The following is a 14,686-nucleotide window of genomic DNA, read 5'->3' as shown; positions in this document are numbered from 1 at the left end:
TATCTCCATCCAAGGGCCAAAGTTGAAGCATGTACCGAGTGAATCAGCATGCTTGTCTGTGTGCTTGTTGATTGGTTTGCTGTTGGACGTTTATGACGGACTTTGAATGTCTGAAATGATATGTTTCCATTAATGTTTTCTGTGACTGGCTGGGGCGAGTCTTAATGTACTAGTGAAGGGTGGTTGATGGAATAGTCATCATCGAATGTACACTTCAGTCAAAGCTGAATCAATTCCATACACTTAACCAACTCCGATGCAAACCAGATAATGACAACATATTGGAAATAAAAATACATGGCCCCCCAAAAAAGAGAATGCTAGATAAATATCCAAAGAAGCCCCGAAAAGTACTCATTCATCCTCATCACCTTTTACCCTTCCATTCAAAACGCCCTCCATGCTCCGATTCCTTCTCCGATTAAAGAAATCCATGACCGAATCACTCAGCTGAAACAGCCAACCACCCGCAACGAGCACACCCGAGACCACATTGATGACGCGCACCAGCAAAGACAGCAGGCTCCTCCGCTCATGCGTGACAAACAGCAGGATGGGCTCGATGTTGTATTTGAAGAAGATGCCGGGAATATTCATTGCGTTCTCGGGGAGGGCTGACGACTGGCTGGTGGCGGCATACTGGTTCGTGAAGATGGAGTCACGCGGTTTGCGGTGGATACGGGATGGGTTCGCGGTGTAGCGCTCGACGGCGCCGCTGCGCTCCGAGTAGATGGTGGGGACGATGTTGAGGAAGTATTGGTAGCGGTAGTAGTGGGAGTCGGTGGTTGCGATGGTCTTGTCGAGGGGGTTTAGGAGGGATGGGTAGTGAGGGCCGAAGGAGAGCTCGGTGATCATATGCGAGAAGTTGAATGCTGAATATCCTTTTGTCAGTGGTGCAATGCCCCTTCAGCAATTTCGTCAAGGGAAGTTTTTTTCACCTTCATGAGAGAGATGCTCCCCCAATTCCTGATACCCGTGTCCTCTCGCTGTAATGTGCATATCCCCCAATATCTTATTTCCTTCGAGGCTCCCATAGATCCGACATGAATCCGCCGGGACACCTCTCCGCAGCTTAGGACTCTTGGGGAACTTCCTCCGCGGGTTATGTCTGACATGTGAAATGACATGCTGCGCATGCGCATCCTCCTCTTGAGCCATCAACCGCTGCGTATCCTCTGCGTTGAGCGTCTGGTACTCAAACACCCCCGCGGAGATCTCCCGGTTGAGCTTCTCATTCCACACCTGCCAATTGGTCGGGTCCTTTGTCAGCAGCATACCCGCCACGATGTGGTCGCCCGCCGCGTCCTGGATGTCGATGCGTAGGTCGTCGCATGGCATCCGCACCACGATGTCGATGTTCATCTGCATCGCTCGCGATATCCCCTTCTCCACGCTGAAGTGTTGGGTCTCCGTCCCGCGCCACCAGGTGCGGAGTTCCGAGAGCGCCAGCAGTGTGCTGATGATGAGTAGTACGACTGTCCATTGTCCGCCGCGTCGGGTTTGGGAGGTGTAGCTTGGTTTGGTTTTGGCTGTTTAAATCCACCCCCATCAGCAGGCGAAGAAAAAGACGAGATAATAGGAATCTGGTGAATTTTCGGTCGAGCTTACGGAATGCGTCAAACGATCTCAATCCCCCGCTCCTCTTCTCCCCAAACGCATCTTCGTCTAGACCGTGCGCCGCGAATCCGTTCATGGCGACGACAACGGCTTGAGTGCCAATCCTCGCTGTGTCACTGCGAGTCTGCAATCATGAATGGCGCATGGATTTTGAGCAGTAAGGATCGTTCGGGTTTTCGTTTCAGGCGAATGAAGGGGGGCGCCGGCGCTCGGCGAGATTTACATGCTCGTGTTCGAAGGGGGTGTCAACAACGGCCAAGGCGGAGCGCTGAGGCCACCTTTCATCAATGTCTTTAAGCTTCGTTTCAACCACACCTGGCCCAATTTTGACATGAATTGCTACAAGATTTCGAAAGTCATTAAATCAATTGATTTAGGATAACGTAACGTTCCGTAGCTATCATACATCAAAGATTTCTCCCATTCCAACGCCTGCGCCTTCTGCCCCAGCCCGACTGTCAACCAAATCCAACCGCCAACCCTTCCAGTCGCGCAGCTTTCGCTTGACCTCGCGTACCCATTCCACTCGTTTGCGCGCCTCTTCTTCTGCTTGTGCCCGTGCAAATGCCTCTTCGTCAAAGTCGTCCTCCGCGAGCAGCTCCAGGCTCCCCCGCGCGGCCGGCGCACGGGGCTGCGACGGCGGTCTCCGGATATTCCCTCCTGCGAACGCCGCGATCCCGCTGGAGATGACGTCTGTAAGCGACGAATGTTGCTGGCCACCCGACATCAAGCTGCGACGTCGCGCGTGACTTTGCTGCCCTCCAACAAGGTCAACCTCGTCAAAGGCACCGCCGCCAGCTCCGCCGGATGCATCTGCGGCGGCGTTGACGTCTTCTTCCTGGAGCTCTTTGCGCCGCTCACGCCAGACACCCCGTCGAAGGTCAAAGACTTCGCTTTCGAGCTCGCGAATCCGCTTCTCCAGCCGCTGGCGTTCTTCATCGACCAGCTCGTCAAGTTCATCGTCCGCGCCAGCGCTCGTTTCACGGCGGTGGCGATCCCGTTCCTCTCGCAACCGGAGGTTCTCGTTTTCCACGGATGATAGTTTCTTCTTCAGCACGGCTACTTCTTTTTCCAGCTTCTCGCTGTCCTTTAGTCTTGCTTGATGTCGTGCCTCTGACTCCTTGTGGAGATTCCCCAGTGCTTGTAGTTTCTTGTCCAGATTCTCGATCTTCTTCTCGTCATTCGCCTTTGCTTCTCGGAGCTCTTCAATCTCCCGCCGTAAACTCTTGATTAAAGTCTCTGTAGATGTCTTGTCTACGGCCTCTTTCACTGCCTTCTCCGTCGCACGCGAAAGCGCCTGCTTGGTATCGGCTAGCTCTCGTTGTGTCTTTTCCAGTGCTTGTTGGCTCTGTGCCAACTTGTCCTCCAGACCTTCTGCACGCATACTAAGACTCTTATTTTGATCTGTCTGAGATTGAAGCTGCGCGCGTAGATTCGAAATTTCGATCTCCATCGCCTCAATTGTTTCTGATTTAGACTCCAATTGCTGCTCCAGGTCCGAGGCAGGTACATCTGAAGCTCCGGAAGCTGCGCGCTGCGATTTGGACTGGAGGAGAGAGTTTTGCCGTTGAAGAGACGCAATTTCTGCTTTCTACATCCGGCGGTTAGACGTACACCCATTCTCTTTTTGTCGTCGGCGTCTTACCAGCTGTTCCATTTCAGCTACCTGCTTCTCGGCCCTCTCCAAGCGGTCTTTGAGTTCGACCACCTCTGTATTCGCCTCCCGCAGATCCTCTAATTGCTCCTCCGATTTCTGTCGCCGCGTATTGGCATCCTCGAGCTCCTTCTCGAGCCTCTTGTTCTCCTTCTCCAGCTCCTCCAAACGTGCAGCTTGTTTCCGGAACACCTCATGAATCTGTTCAGTGTCCGGGACCAAGGGAGTCAAGGGAGGTGATTTAGGAGAAATGCCGCTAGGTAACCCTGACATGGAACTTCGAAAAGACGACGAGCGCATCTTGGACTGCGCGGATAGCGACAGCTTCCGCCCATGTGTGCGCGTCGGCAAGTCCTTCGCTTCAGCCGGCGATGGTTCCGACCCAGGCGAGGTCGGAGCATCTGGCATCGGCTCTGCCGTGGGCTCCGCGACCTGTTCTGACTCCGGCGCCTCTGGTTTGGGCGGCTCTGACGGCTCCGGCTGCTCCTCCGCCGCTACTGTCTGATCATCTCGTTTCTCTTCCGCTTCTTTGGCCGGTGTCTCGGCCGATGTCGACTCATCTTTGCTCGGCTCGCTCGAACTCGCCTTCTTGCTGGCTTTCTTTGCTTTTTGCTTTTGTAGCTGTGCAACCTGTGGTAACAACCTTCTGTTAGTAGTGCATTGACGAAGTGATCTGAGATTGCGCACCCTCTTCTTGGCTGCTGCAAGCTTCTCGGCCTTGATTCTCTCTTCCTCGTCAGCCATTTCCGCTATACTCGTCCAATTTCACATGTAATTAACTGGTGGAGACGAGTCTAGAGCCAAAACAATGTCGCGGGTTACCATGACGGAGGCCAGCTTGCGGGATGGTGCACGGGCCAGTCGATGCCTGGGGCAGAAATTTCCAAACAAACATTTTCAGACCGAGCTGAACCCGAATATACGACCGAGCTACATTTCTTACAATAACGAGGCGATCTTACTTGAAATCCTTTTTCATTCGTCGCGCACTGTACTAATGGCTACTCAGGCATTCAGAGGGCTGCAAGGACAGCTTCAGCACCAGATTTCTGTCCCAAAGATTAGCAGCAGTTTCGATACTCCAGTCTTATTGCAACCTACCTTGACAACACCGCGCTCGGTTTCGATATCAGCGTAGACGACCTTGCCGTGATCGATGGCGATGGCATAGCGACGAGTTCGCCCGGAAGCGGGGTCGGCCCAGCCAATGCTCTTGGAAAAGGCAGCGTCGGTGTCGGAGAGGAAGAGCTGTAACCCGTCAGGGATCGAGCCAAAAAGGTTGCATAGTCTCAGCGACGCTTACGATGGCATCATCCTTGATTTTGTTGGCCTTGCTCCAAGCGCTCATCACGAAGGGGTCGTTGTAGGCCAGGACGGCGACGATGTCGACACCCTTTTCCTTGAACTTTGGCAGATTCGCTATATACCCGGGGAGATGGTTTTCAGAGCAGGTCGGCGTGAAGGCGCCTAGCCGTAGATGTCATTGTCAAGAGATTAGCCGTGGAATAGCAGTGATCGCGACGTACCTGGAACGGAGAACAGGACGACCTTCTTATCCGCCCACTCTTTGGAAGCATTGTATTGAATCGGCACACCGCAGGCCGTGATATCGGACTTCTCTTCAGTGTAGGGAATGTACCTAGAGAACTGCTTAGCATCGAGCTTTGCACTGAACAGGAGCTGCACTTACGAGAAGACTACGTCGTTGGGGAAGCTGTCACCGGGCTTGAGAGTACCAGCCATTTTGGAGGATATGCGAATCTTTCAGAAGTCTTGGAAGGTGTAATATGAAAGAATTAGGAGAGCTCTTGATAAGCGGATGAAGGCGCGCAAGGTACATAAAAAAAGCACATGCAGGCGGGGGAGGGGCACAATCTGCCTGGTCAATGACCTCAGGTACTGGCAGCAGCTTACTGGCGGAGAAAAAGGTTCTTATTCGATAACAATGGATTTCCACGAAGATACAGTGAATGGTGCAGCATGTTCCCAACGAGGCGTGTTCATGACTCGGTGTTCGCGCTTGTGGATTTGACTCCTCACTTGATCCTTTGGTTGTTAACCGTTAACTGCGGCCAAACCGTTGTGGTTGCGTCATGACTAGCTCGCTCGTCATCATCTACCAGCAATGGATGCGTCTTTTCCTAAGCCCACACACTAGGCGAAAACAATTACGAGATTGCATTATTATGTTTTCCAGGATCCTCAAGTTGAGTAACTTCGAGCCAGCCAGTAATGACTGTTGACAGTGGATTGGCGATCAAGGGGAACGAAATAAAGATGATGACTATTTGACTTGCCCTACCTAAGCTCGAGATGGCTGGTAGCCTACAGGGTCTACATAGTATTGATTTCAGCACATACCTTTTCATTAAGCTACGCGATTTCTTTCGAGCTCTGAAGAGAATAACCAACTGCCAGAGGTTTTGGTGTACCAGTGTGGACTTTGACCACAAATCGAATCGTACGCGGCCTACCTACTCCATAGTTGCTCAAGAGTCAGTCCCTCGCCAGGAAACAGGAGCCAGGCTGGAGTTGAGAAGTGGAACCTTGAATTGGGCGTCCGTTGACAGTTGGCACTGTTGCAGAGGGTTTCGAGACTGGCAATCTCTCTTACTGATCGGAGGTCTTCCCTGTTGGGCCCTTCGCCCTCGAAAATCGAATTGGCTCTCTATCGATTGCCGCGATGGATTCGTCCGTCAACAAACCCATCACTGAAGCGACAAGTTTCCATCAGACTCGCCCCGAATATTTTGATTGCATTCTCAGCTCTCTGCCTCTCGAGGTTTTGTTGCAGATCGTACAGTATTTAGATCCAGCAGACATTGTCAGAACCCAAAGGGTGCATATTGACCACACCTCGAGATTGTCATGATCCTAACAAGAGCTGCCCTAAGTCTCGAAGCAATGGCGCACGGTATTTCGAGGTGAGTTAGACTTAAAGTACCCTTTGGAGAAATCATTTGCATTCCTGGGTCTGGACGGTAAGGATGTGGCGGTCGACGACGCAATGATCTATTTCCGATGGCAACATGGTTTGCAGCATGCTCGGCCGGTGAAAAAGGCTTATCTTCTCTGCTCGGAACCGCTGAAAAGTTATGTTGACGAATTTTATTCTTACCATTCGCAGCAGCTATTCCATTGCACATTGAAATCTGACAGAGCCGAGATATCGGACCTGGAAACTGGCCTCAGGTCAAGTTGGTTCGACTCAGGAGTCGACGGGTTCCAAGGAGGTGAATTTCGTTACTTGCTTTGGTCCGATGATATGTTGTTTTCCTTTCCGGCTATAGGTGGAAGATCACCATTTTTATCCCTCTAATCTGCATCATCTGACAGGAACGTTGGCAGACATCTGGCGGTACGGAATGTACGCACATTTCAGCGATGGGAGAGAGAATTCCCCTATTACCCTACTCACGTTGTTTGAATGGAAAAGGCCAGAATGGTTGTTCTTGAACACATATTCCAGGCACCTTGGCATATCTTCGCGTATATCTGGGGTCTGAGCGCGGATCAAGTCCAAGAAATAGGCAGTTACCGCAGCTTTGAGTCTGTGCCATTATGGCACATGGACGCGGATGAGAACGTGCTGGTAGTATTCGAAATAGACTAGAAGAAATGTCCTCTGGAGGTTCAACAGACCCAGTGGATGTTGACTGGGCTGCTTCTCCAGAGGAAGAATTTTTCTCTGCCGCTGTTGAGTCGAAGTTTTGAGAGATATCCTCAACCTCGCAAAAGTCGCACTTTCGGCAATAAGACAATCACCCGGTTGCAGACAGAGGATGATCAACACTTGGACCTTGTGTACGATTGCACCATCGACAATTTAAGTGTCCGATGGATCGACAACCCTGTTCCTGTTCATTATCTACCTCGGTTCAGAAATCGGTTGGAGCTGCTTACACCCTACATATCCTACTAATGGGACGGCGATCGTATGGAGCTCAATATCTATAATGCCGCCAACGGCACCTCAATCAGGCACCCGTACCGACTAGATTTTCGAGAGGTCGAAACGAGCAAAAACGTGTTTCGTAAACAGGCAGAATATGCGCCGAATTCTCTCTTGCTACCCTTCGGCGACCGTGAGGTGTTTGGCCTGGTTAGCCTTGATGGCATCCAGCTCTGGTTCTTCAATCCGAACTTCGTCCCCGACCTTCCGGATGCAATGCCTTCGCTGCACTGGAGGAAAGTGGCTGACTTCGCGCTGAGTACGAATCATTTGATTCAGTATTTTATCAGCTATACCTATTCCATGCATGATAGGCTTGTCCGTCCACTAATCTATTTCTCATCCATTGAGTGTTCAGTAACAAATTCATGCGATTACTTGATAATAAAGGGAATATGGAGTAAGAGGAGTCATTGTATGTACTGAGCAGGATATCACCTGCCGCAACCGACAAGTCCCCCCTTATGACTGGAAGACGCGCCTAGAGTGAGGATTTCTCCTGTCAAGTCCTCCACACGTCTAAATTCGACGGCTGGCACTTGTAATCGACCAAAGAGCAACAGCATTCCATGCCATTTCAAAGAATGTGAAGGACAATGGCGACTTGATTCTTGGAGGGTCGATTTGCAGTACCTTTTTCTCACGCTAAACCATGAAAGGCAATTGCTTTCTGAACAATACTTACCGTACCCCTGGATGACAGGACTATCGGCATTGGCAGAGGCTCGGGAACCCGGGAACCCGAAAAGACCGAGAGCTCCGGTGATGACGTTACCACCTATGTCTCTCGTTCATTCATCTCCGCATTGCTACTTGGCCACCGTTTCAGGGGACGCACCCAACCAGAATCTAGGGTTTTGAAGCTCACGTGACTAGCCCCAACACGTCATCCCCGCCAGATTTCCGGTAATACAGTTGCCTTACAGTGTGGCGGTGCAATAACCTACTAACTGCCAATAATATGTTGACTTTTCGCGGGAAGCGGTATTGTCATAACCCACGCACAGCCACATCAGGGACCAGTCGGAAGAGCATCAGCCCGCGATCGTACGACTAGCGTCAATGCATCCGTCCGTGGTTCCGCATTGATCATGGGAATGATGGCCTCTAATTGTTCAACCTTGCAATCAAGAAATACCCCGTTCCTGGCACCGAACGGCTGAATTCTGGTAAGGCAAAAGCATGTTCTTGAACCCGTAGCTGCGGGCCACATCAGTCCCAGCGGATGCAACTTACCCATTTGTAGATGACAATGCTGACTTCTCCCACGCTGAGCAATAGGTTTGAGGATGAGCACTGATTTCGCTCACAAGACCTCCAAGTGACGTACCGGCATATCTCCGAATACCAAAATCACGCCAGCGCTCTCAATGGCAACGGGATAAGCCTTAACCAGACGCATATCGATTGACTGCCTGCCGACGATTCCACTGTTGCCACTCGTCGTCCATTGGTCAGACCCAACGTCTCTTTTCCCTTTTTCTAGAATCCCAATCGTACATCACCGCATCGAATGGCAGAATCTCTCGTTTCCGATGGCGGGCTAGGTCCGCCGTCCCCGAAGACAGGATCCAGGGAAGCCAGTACCGGGGAAGAATTGGTAACCGAGCAGCATGACTGGTCTCAGTGGATGCGATGGGATTGGGATGACCATATCGCTGGGTCCGACCAAACAGATTCGCCATTTGCCCCTGGCTCTGCTCTGAAGACCGACGACTTGTCTCTCAAGCTTTCACCGCACGATGATACCCCTGCGATTTCCCCTAGTGTCGATCCCTCCATGCTTCAGCCCGATGGGCAATCGCCCACTATGAGCCCTAACCGAAACATGTCGAAACTGCCTCCCTTTAGTTTCCCAGTCCGGCATAGCCAGTCAGGTCGGAAGAGGAAGGAACCAAGTGACGACGATGGCTCTGCGGGCGCGGACGATGACTCTCCGCCAGAGTCGAAGAATAATTCATCGAAGAGGCGATCGCACAATGTCATAGAAAAACGCTATCGAGCCAATTTGAACGAAAAAATTGCCGAGCTCAGAGACAGCGTTCCTAGTCTTCGCGCCTTGGCGAGGCAGACTGAAGGGTCTCCGGGCCAAGATGGCGCGCAGTCGTCGGTTGCCAATAAGCTCAACAAAGCATCCATCCTTTCCAAAGCGACCGAGTATATCCGTCATTTGGAGATCCGAAACCGCCGGCTCGAAGAGGAAAACCAGGCGTTGAGAGCGAAGCTGCGAGAACTGGACAGAGTCATAGATCGGACAGTTACAGGGTCCGTTGCATCTGCGTCATCTCCAGACAGTTATACAGGAACAATCGACTCAAGCACTGGATATTCTCCGAGCATATTCTCGCACCCGGAGGATTCACCAGTGACCACGAGATCATCCGAATCGAGCGGTTCAATAGAGGGCAAGGTTCCGGTGCCGGACTACATCAAGAAAATGCGTGCCTCTGCAGCGAAAGGCGCCTTCGCAGAGTCGTACATCAAAGATGAAAACACTCCTCGTGGCATGACTCGAGGAAGCAAGTTTCTTCTTGGGACCATTGCGGGCTTGATGGTCCTCCAGAATATCAGCACGAATAAGGAGGCTGACCCAGATGAAAAAGGCCTGATGGCAATGCCAATAAGCATGTTGAATGATGTGCTGCTGCCTTCTATACGTCGCTTCAGAGCCTCTCCTTTACTCTGGAACCCGTACGTGGGCGGAGCGTGGCGGCCGTGGTTTACCGCTGTGCTTTCTCACGCATTAGTGATACTTGTCCTTTCTTTCATTTGTGCCTTCATCGCCTTCCTCTATCTCTTCTACTCGCGACCGAAGTTGGACCGCGACCCTCCGAAGGTGGCCTCCGGCCGCTTGACTCCCGCCGAACTCAGAAGGCAAGCTTGGTTGACAAGTATGCAGCGAGTTGGCGTACCACAACATCACTTCTTCTCTGAGTGGTTTGCTGTCACCAGTCGTTGGGTTGAGTACACTCTTGGCTGCCTGCTAGGTTGGAGTCTTTATTCATGGGTCACTGGCATTACCGAGGATGATGAAAAAGGGCGGGTGAAAACATGGGACATTGCCATCGATGCTCAGCTTGCTGGCGGAGACGCTGAGATCAGCAAATCGCGCCTGGTGTTGACCATTTTCGCCGCTGGCACGCTCCCACGAAAACCGGCAAGGACCATGTTGAAAGCTTTACACTGTCGCATTTTGCTTTGGCGGGTCGGTGAAGCAGACTCCTTTGTCACCAAAATCTCCAACGACATTGCCAAGTACCTTGCGACATATCAATGGAACACAGCCAGGGAGTTAAACAGATCGTTGCCCAAAGACCATGAGGATGCGTTGCCGAGTCATCTGGCTGCATTGGTCGAATATGACTGCAACGATGTTTTCTCGGATGCGATCGTCCAGCGAGCCACAAACCTCACATGGAACCGGCCGACCCAAGATGAGGTTGAGGATGACGAAGCGTTGCTAGACGTCGTGGTTGACGACCCCGGTGTGCAGACTTCGCTGGATACGGTGGCGGCCTGGTGGTCCAGTCATCTCCTACAAAAAGCACTGCTTCAGTCTTTCAAAGCAGGGCCAGGCGCGGCGTCGCGAGATACCCTCAAGGCTCAGTTTGACCAGGCGATCGCGGTGGCTCCACGGCCCTCGGCGGCATACACACGCGCTCTGGTCATGAAGGCGGTGCTATTCGAGGAGGATCGAGTGCAGAATATCAACGCAGTTCTTGCTGCACTTCCACCGAAAGAGGACAAGCAGAGCTCCTACCAGGCGTCTAACTTCCTCGATTCATCGCTTCCGGTGGCTGTACGCGAGGAAATCACCATTGCGGTCCGCTGCGCGATGATTGCAGCCATCATCAGGGCTCGCGCCATGGATGATCCATCAATACCTGAACATTTTACCGTTCGCAAAGCCATCAATTGGTTTAACCAACTGCCTCTCGACCCTCTCGAACTTACCCTCGTGGGATTCGCAGCGGTATATCATCTCCTTCACATTGTCACTTCCTACAATGACCTCTTATCCACACCGTCATGCACTTCGGCATCGTCCGGTTCTTCCGACGCTGGATCCGGTGACAAAAACACAACGAACCGGCCCGATGTCGATGCTTCAACGTGTACACCCAACCAAAGAAAGTCACGCCACCGCGCTCGCTCTGAGGCCGCAGAACCCACTCCGCAATACCGACGCGTCGCCAATGAACTAGTCTACTGGGCTCGCCACGCGTACAATCCGGCAATATATGGATTCACGCCCAAGATGGCTGACGCCGTCGAAGCAGCCTGCGATTCAATGTGTAAAAATGCGGATGACATGGCCAACCATTCCAAGGGCGCTCATGACGCAGCGGCGGCAGAGCAGCACCTGCAGAAAATCGAGTCGAGTTTGCGGAAGATTATGAAAATGGAGCGGAAGAAACGCGCACAACGGAATTCTTCACAAGACTTGAGCGACGGTCTCACCGGCCAAGATGAAAAGGATTGGCTCGAGAGACAAGAACGAACAAGTTTGGAGAGCTCACGATAAAGTTTTCAAATTATTTCTCCTCTCGGCCTTGTATTATAGAGATGGTTGCCTTTGGGTTATGGCGTTGTTTCGAGGAAATAATGGTATCACCTCTTGGTCATGGGGTAATGTCCAAGGTTGATGTTTCGGAGATTGTCAGTACGTGGAATATCGTCAGGAACAGAATGCTTTTGAGAGACTTTAAATTCATAATGGCATTGATCGAACCTATCGATCGTCCCTAATGAGACTATTGCCGTCAAAAGGCCCAACTCTTCCCTACCAAGAAAATGACTCCTCGTACAAATCTACCACCTTTCTGCCCTGCACCTTTCTTACCGCAGCCCGGACATCGTCACCCATGCCTCCCGGCCCGCAGACACTCACCGCCATTGCACCAATCTGTTGCATCATCTCCCGTTCCAGGACCAAAGTGAACCGGGGTTTCCCAAGATTGACGCTCACCGGTACGGCGCCAGCGATCTTTGTCCAGTCACCAATATCGTTAGGTTGGGCCTGAGATTTTTCCTGCTGCTGCTGCTGTTGTTGTTGTTGTTGCTCCCTAAGAGTGAAAAAGCTCGAAAAAGATGACGTTATCGAGGATGGGGAGGGCGAAGAAGTGCGCGGGAAGAAGGCCTCCTTGTATAAAGCGTTGGCCTCAACCTCGTTGACAGCTGTCAAGTTGATATTGTCAGTGCCGACGTTTCTGCTGGTACTCGGCCTACTGCTGGTGTTGCTGAGAAGGTTGATGTTGCTGTCATTGATGTCGCTTTCGAGGAAATTACGCATACTTTCGAAGTCGCTGTAGTATGTTGTGAGGTGGATGTGGATAGAGAGCGAGAGAGAGGGGAGAAGATACTGTTCTCCAAGGCAGAAAGGGAATGATGAGGATTCGGAGAAGGACCGACTGCGTGCGGAGGCGGGCGAGCTTTGGTTGAGTACAGGGTGAGTGAGCAAATAAGTCATCCATGGCCGTATCCAGTGAAGATGGTCTCAAGGATGGTAAGGGAACAAGCGTTGTCAGCATTATTCTTTGGTCTGTTTTCCCGGCGCTGCGTAGGATTCATGCTTACCGATGCTGTGAATAACCCAGACTAGGGCGATTCTTCGCGTGGCTACGGAGCAGCTCGAGAAGCCGTCAATGAGGCCTTGGAGAATCGACATGGGATGTGTGATGCCGATACCTCCCGCAATCAGTAGGACAGTTCCGTACGAGTTGAGGGAATGGATTCCTCCTATTGTTTACACGCGAGGATCAGCAAGACGTCCTACTATTGTTCGCGCGGGAAAGATGTGATGGGCGCACCAAATGGTCCCTCTACCAGCGCCCGAACTTGCAACTGCCCTCCCGGTGCAGCGAGGACAGCTCTGATCATCTTGTCCGTGAGCCCACGGCGTCTCTGGATGAGGAGCGACATCGTCGTTGTGGTCTTTGATATCCGGCATGGTTTCATTTTCTCCCACCAGCCGCTCGATAACGGTGTAGAAGTCTCGGTTGATGTCCACGCCACTGAAAATGGATGGGACATCCACCACCCTATAGCTGGGATATACAGGTACATGTACTGGCCCGCCTTGAATTTCCAGGGCCGGGCTATGGACACGTCCACCCGCGCAACTTCTCCTGGGAGGATCCGGATGGTGGCTTTTGTCATCTCCCAGCCACTGTTTCGCCAGATGATGATGCAAATACGGTATAGGCGCTGGAGGAATTATTAGCACTACCATCTCACTGTCCACATCGCGTGTCGGGCGCTGCTTACCTCCAGCACCCACAGGAAACAAGCCGCCAGAAAAACCCATCGGTGGACAAATTTATGCAGATGATACCAGAGACCGACAAACGAGACAACTGTAAGGGCGATGTGAAAGTGAAGAAAAGACTCGTAAAAGGCGTGTCGAAGGGGAGCAAACGACTGCAATAAAATGACAAGAAATGGAATCATCGCCTTGAGGCAAAATCAGCGCATGCCTCTCGAAATAGAATTACGCAGGCCGTACCATGACGCCAAAGATGAAAACGTCTACCGTGGCCAGCACGTATGGTACACGGTTCCAACCGTCTGTATCCATATAAGCAATAGTACGTTGAACTAATCCAGCTCCGAGTAACATACGACGCTTTGACGCAATAATCAACATGCCTACCGTGTGAGCCAAAGACTCTGCAACAACAATTCTGCCCAGCCATCGATGGACCAAGTTAAACTTGTAGTACGATGTCCGTAAAAGTGGAATCAATGGGTTGTTCCTCCCCGCCGTGATAACGAGTGGAATCAAGTTTGCCACCGCTAGAATCCCGGTATTGGACGAGAGTCTGCGCAGTACAGAGTCCGGTGAGTTCCTCGAAAATGGCATTGTACCGACGCAGAGCGCAACATTGAGCGCCGTGTACGTGAGGAGGAAGAGGGCCTGGATTCGTGAGGGCACCGTACCCAATATGACTTTCCGTTCGAACAGTCGATATTCAAGATTGTGCCTGTGGCCGCATATAGGTGCGTGGAGCAAGTGCCGGTGAAAGAAGCTTCTTAGGGCGCTTGACCGAGTAAATACAGCGTGACTTGGGTTGTAAACACACATCTGGCGGCGATGCTCTCTGGCTCGATCGGATATCAGACGGAAGATGAAAAGCGCAACGACAACAGCAACAAGGAGCATCAGGGGAACGTAGAGGACAATGTCCTCGACGCTCCTAGATGCATGGCTGTTCTCGTTATTTTTTTCCATGTTCTCGTTTCGGCTTCATCTCAATTGTAAGGAAAGTGGGAGGTAGCTTTTGATATTGATGTTAAAGATATCATTACAGCAGAAACCTTTATCGATGCTGGCATACAAGGCATCTTTGGGTTTTCTCACCCCGCGCATAGCCATGTCCCGAAAAAATGACTCGTGACATTAGTGAGTAGTTTCTTAGGTGACTGCATTCTCGTTCTGGTGATTGGACTGGCTGTACTCCGAC

General features: G+C 51.7%; 5 protein-coding genes across 5 annotated transcripts; 1 reads left to right on the top strand and 4 right to left on the bottom strand.

Annotated features, from left to right (window-relative positions):
* Nucleotides 1-354: 354 nt before the first annotated feature.
* Nucleotides 355-1,693, bottom strand: VTN49DRAFT_1756 (uncharacterized protein; the record flags this gene model as incomplete). The annotated part of the gene is made up of 3 exons (XM_069409405.1): nucleotides 355-872; nucleotides 939-1,529; nucleotides 1,609-1,693. 3 exons carry the CDS (start codon nucleotides 1,691-1,693, stop codon nucleotides 355-357), a joined length of 1,194 nt encoding a protein of 397 aa, XP_069270795.1.
* Nucleotides 1,694-2,017: 324 nt separating this feature from the next.
* Nucleotides 2,018-4,015, bottom strand: VTN49DRAFT_1755 (uncharacterized protein; the record flags this gene model as incomplete). Its single annotated transcript, XM_069409404.1, has 3 exons — nucleotides 2,018-3,208; nucleotides 3,263-3,901; nucleotides 3,959-4,015. 3 exons carry the CDS (start codon nucleotides 4,013-4,015, stop codon nucleotides 2,018-2,020), a joined length of 1,887 nt encoding a protein of 628 aa, XP_069270794.1.
* A 269-nt stretch (nucleotides 4,016-4,284) lies between these two features.
* Nucleotides 4,285-5,014, bottom strand: VTN49DRAFT_1754 (uncharacterized protein; the record flags this gene model as incomplete). The annotated part of the gene is made up of 5 exons (XM_069409403.1): nucleotides 4,285-4,320; nucleotides 4,373-4,519; nucleotides 4,575-4,738; nucleotides 4,798-4,910; nucleotides 4,962-5,014. The coding sequence occupies 5 exons, from the start codon at nucleotides 5,012-5,014 to the stop codon at nucleotides 4,285-4,287; spliced, it is 513 nt and encodes a 170-aa protein (XP_069270793.1).
* Nucleotides 5,015-8,736: 3,722 nt separating this feature from the next.
* Nucleotides 8,737-11,748, top strand: VTN49DRAFT_1753 (uncharacterized protein; the record flags this gene model as incomplete). Its single annotated transcript, XM_069409402.1, has 1 exon — nucleotides 8,737-11,748. One exon carries the CDS (start codon nucleotides 8,737-8,739, stop codon nucleotides 11,746-11,748), a length of 3,012 nt encoding a protein of 1,003 aa, XP_069270792.1.
* A 258-nt stretch (nucleotides 11,749-12,006) lies between these two features.
* VTN49DRAFT_1752 (uncharacterized protein) lies at nucleotides 12,007-13,869 on the bottom strand (the record flags this gene model as incomplete). The annotated part of the gene is made up of 6 exons (XM_069409401.1): nucleotides 12,007-12,719; nucleotides 12,801-12,962; nucleotides 13,034-13,430; nucleotides 13,491-13,676; nucleotides 13,729-13,790; nucleotides 13,845-13,869. The coding sequence occupies 6 exons, from the start codon at nucleotides 13,867-13,869 to the stop codon at nucleotides 12,007-12,009; spliced, it is 1,545 nt and encodes a 514-aa protein (XP_069270791.1).
* Nucleotides 13,870-14,686: the final 817 nt, after the last annotated feature.

This window comes from Thermomyces lanuginosus, assembly GCF_041956635.1.
Source record: "Thermomyces lanuginosus strain ATCC 200065 unplaced genomic scaffold VTN49scaffold_22, whole genome shotgun sequence".
NCBI classification, from domain to species: Eukaryota; Fungi; Ascomycota; class Eurotiomycetes; order Eurotiales; family Trichocomaceae; genus Thermomyces; species Thermomyces lanuginosus.
Note: the sequence above shows the minus strand (reverse complement) of the source record. Positions and strands in the feature narration are given on the sequence as shown.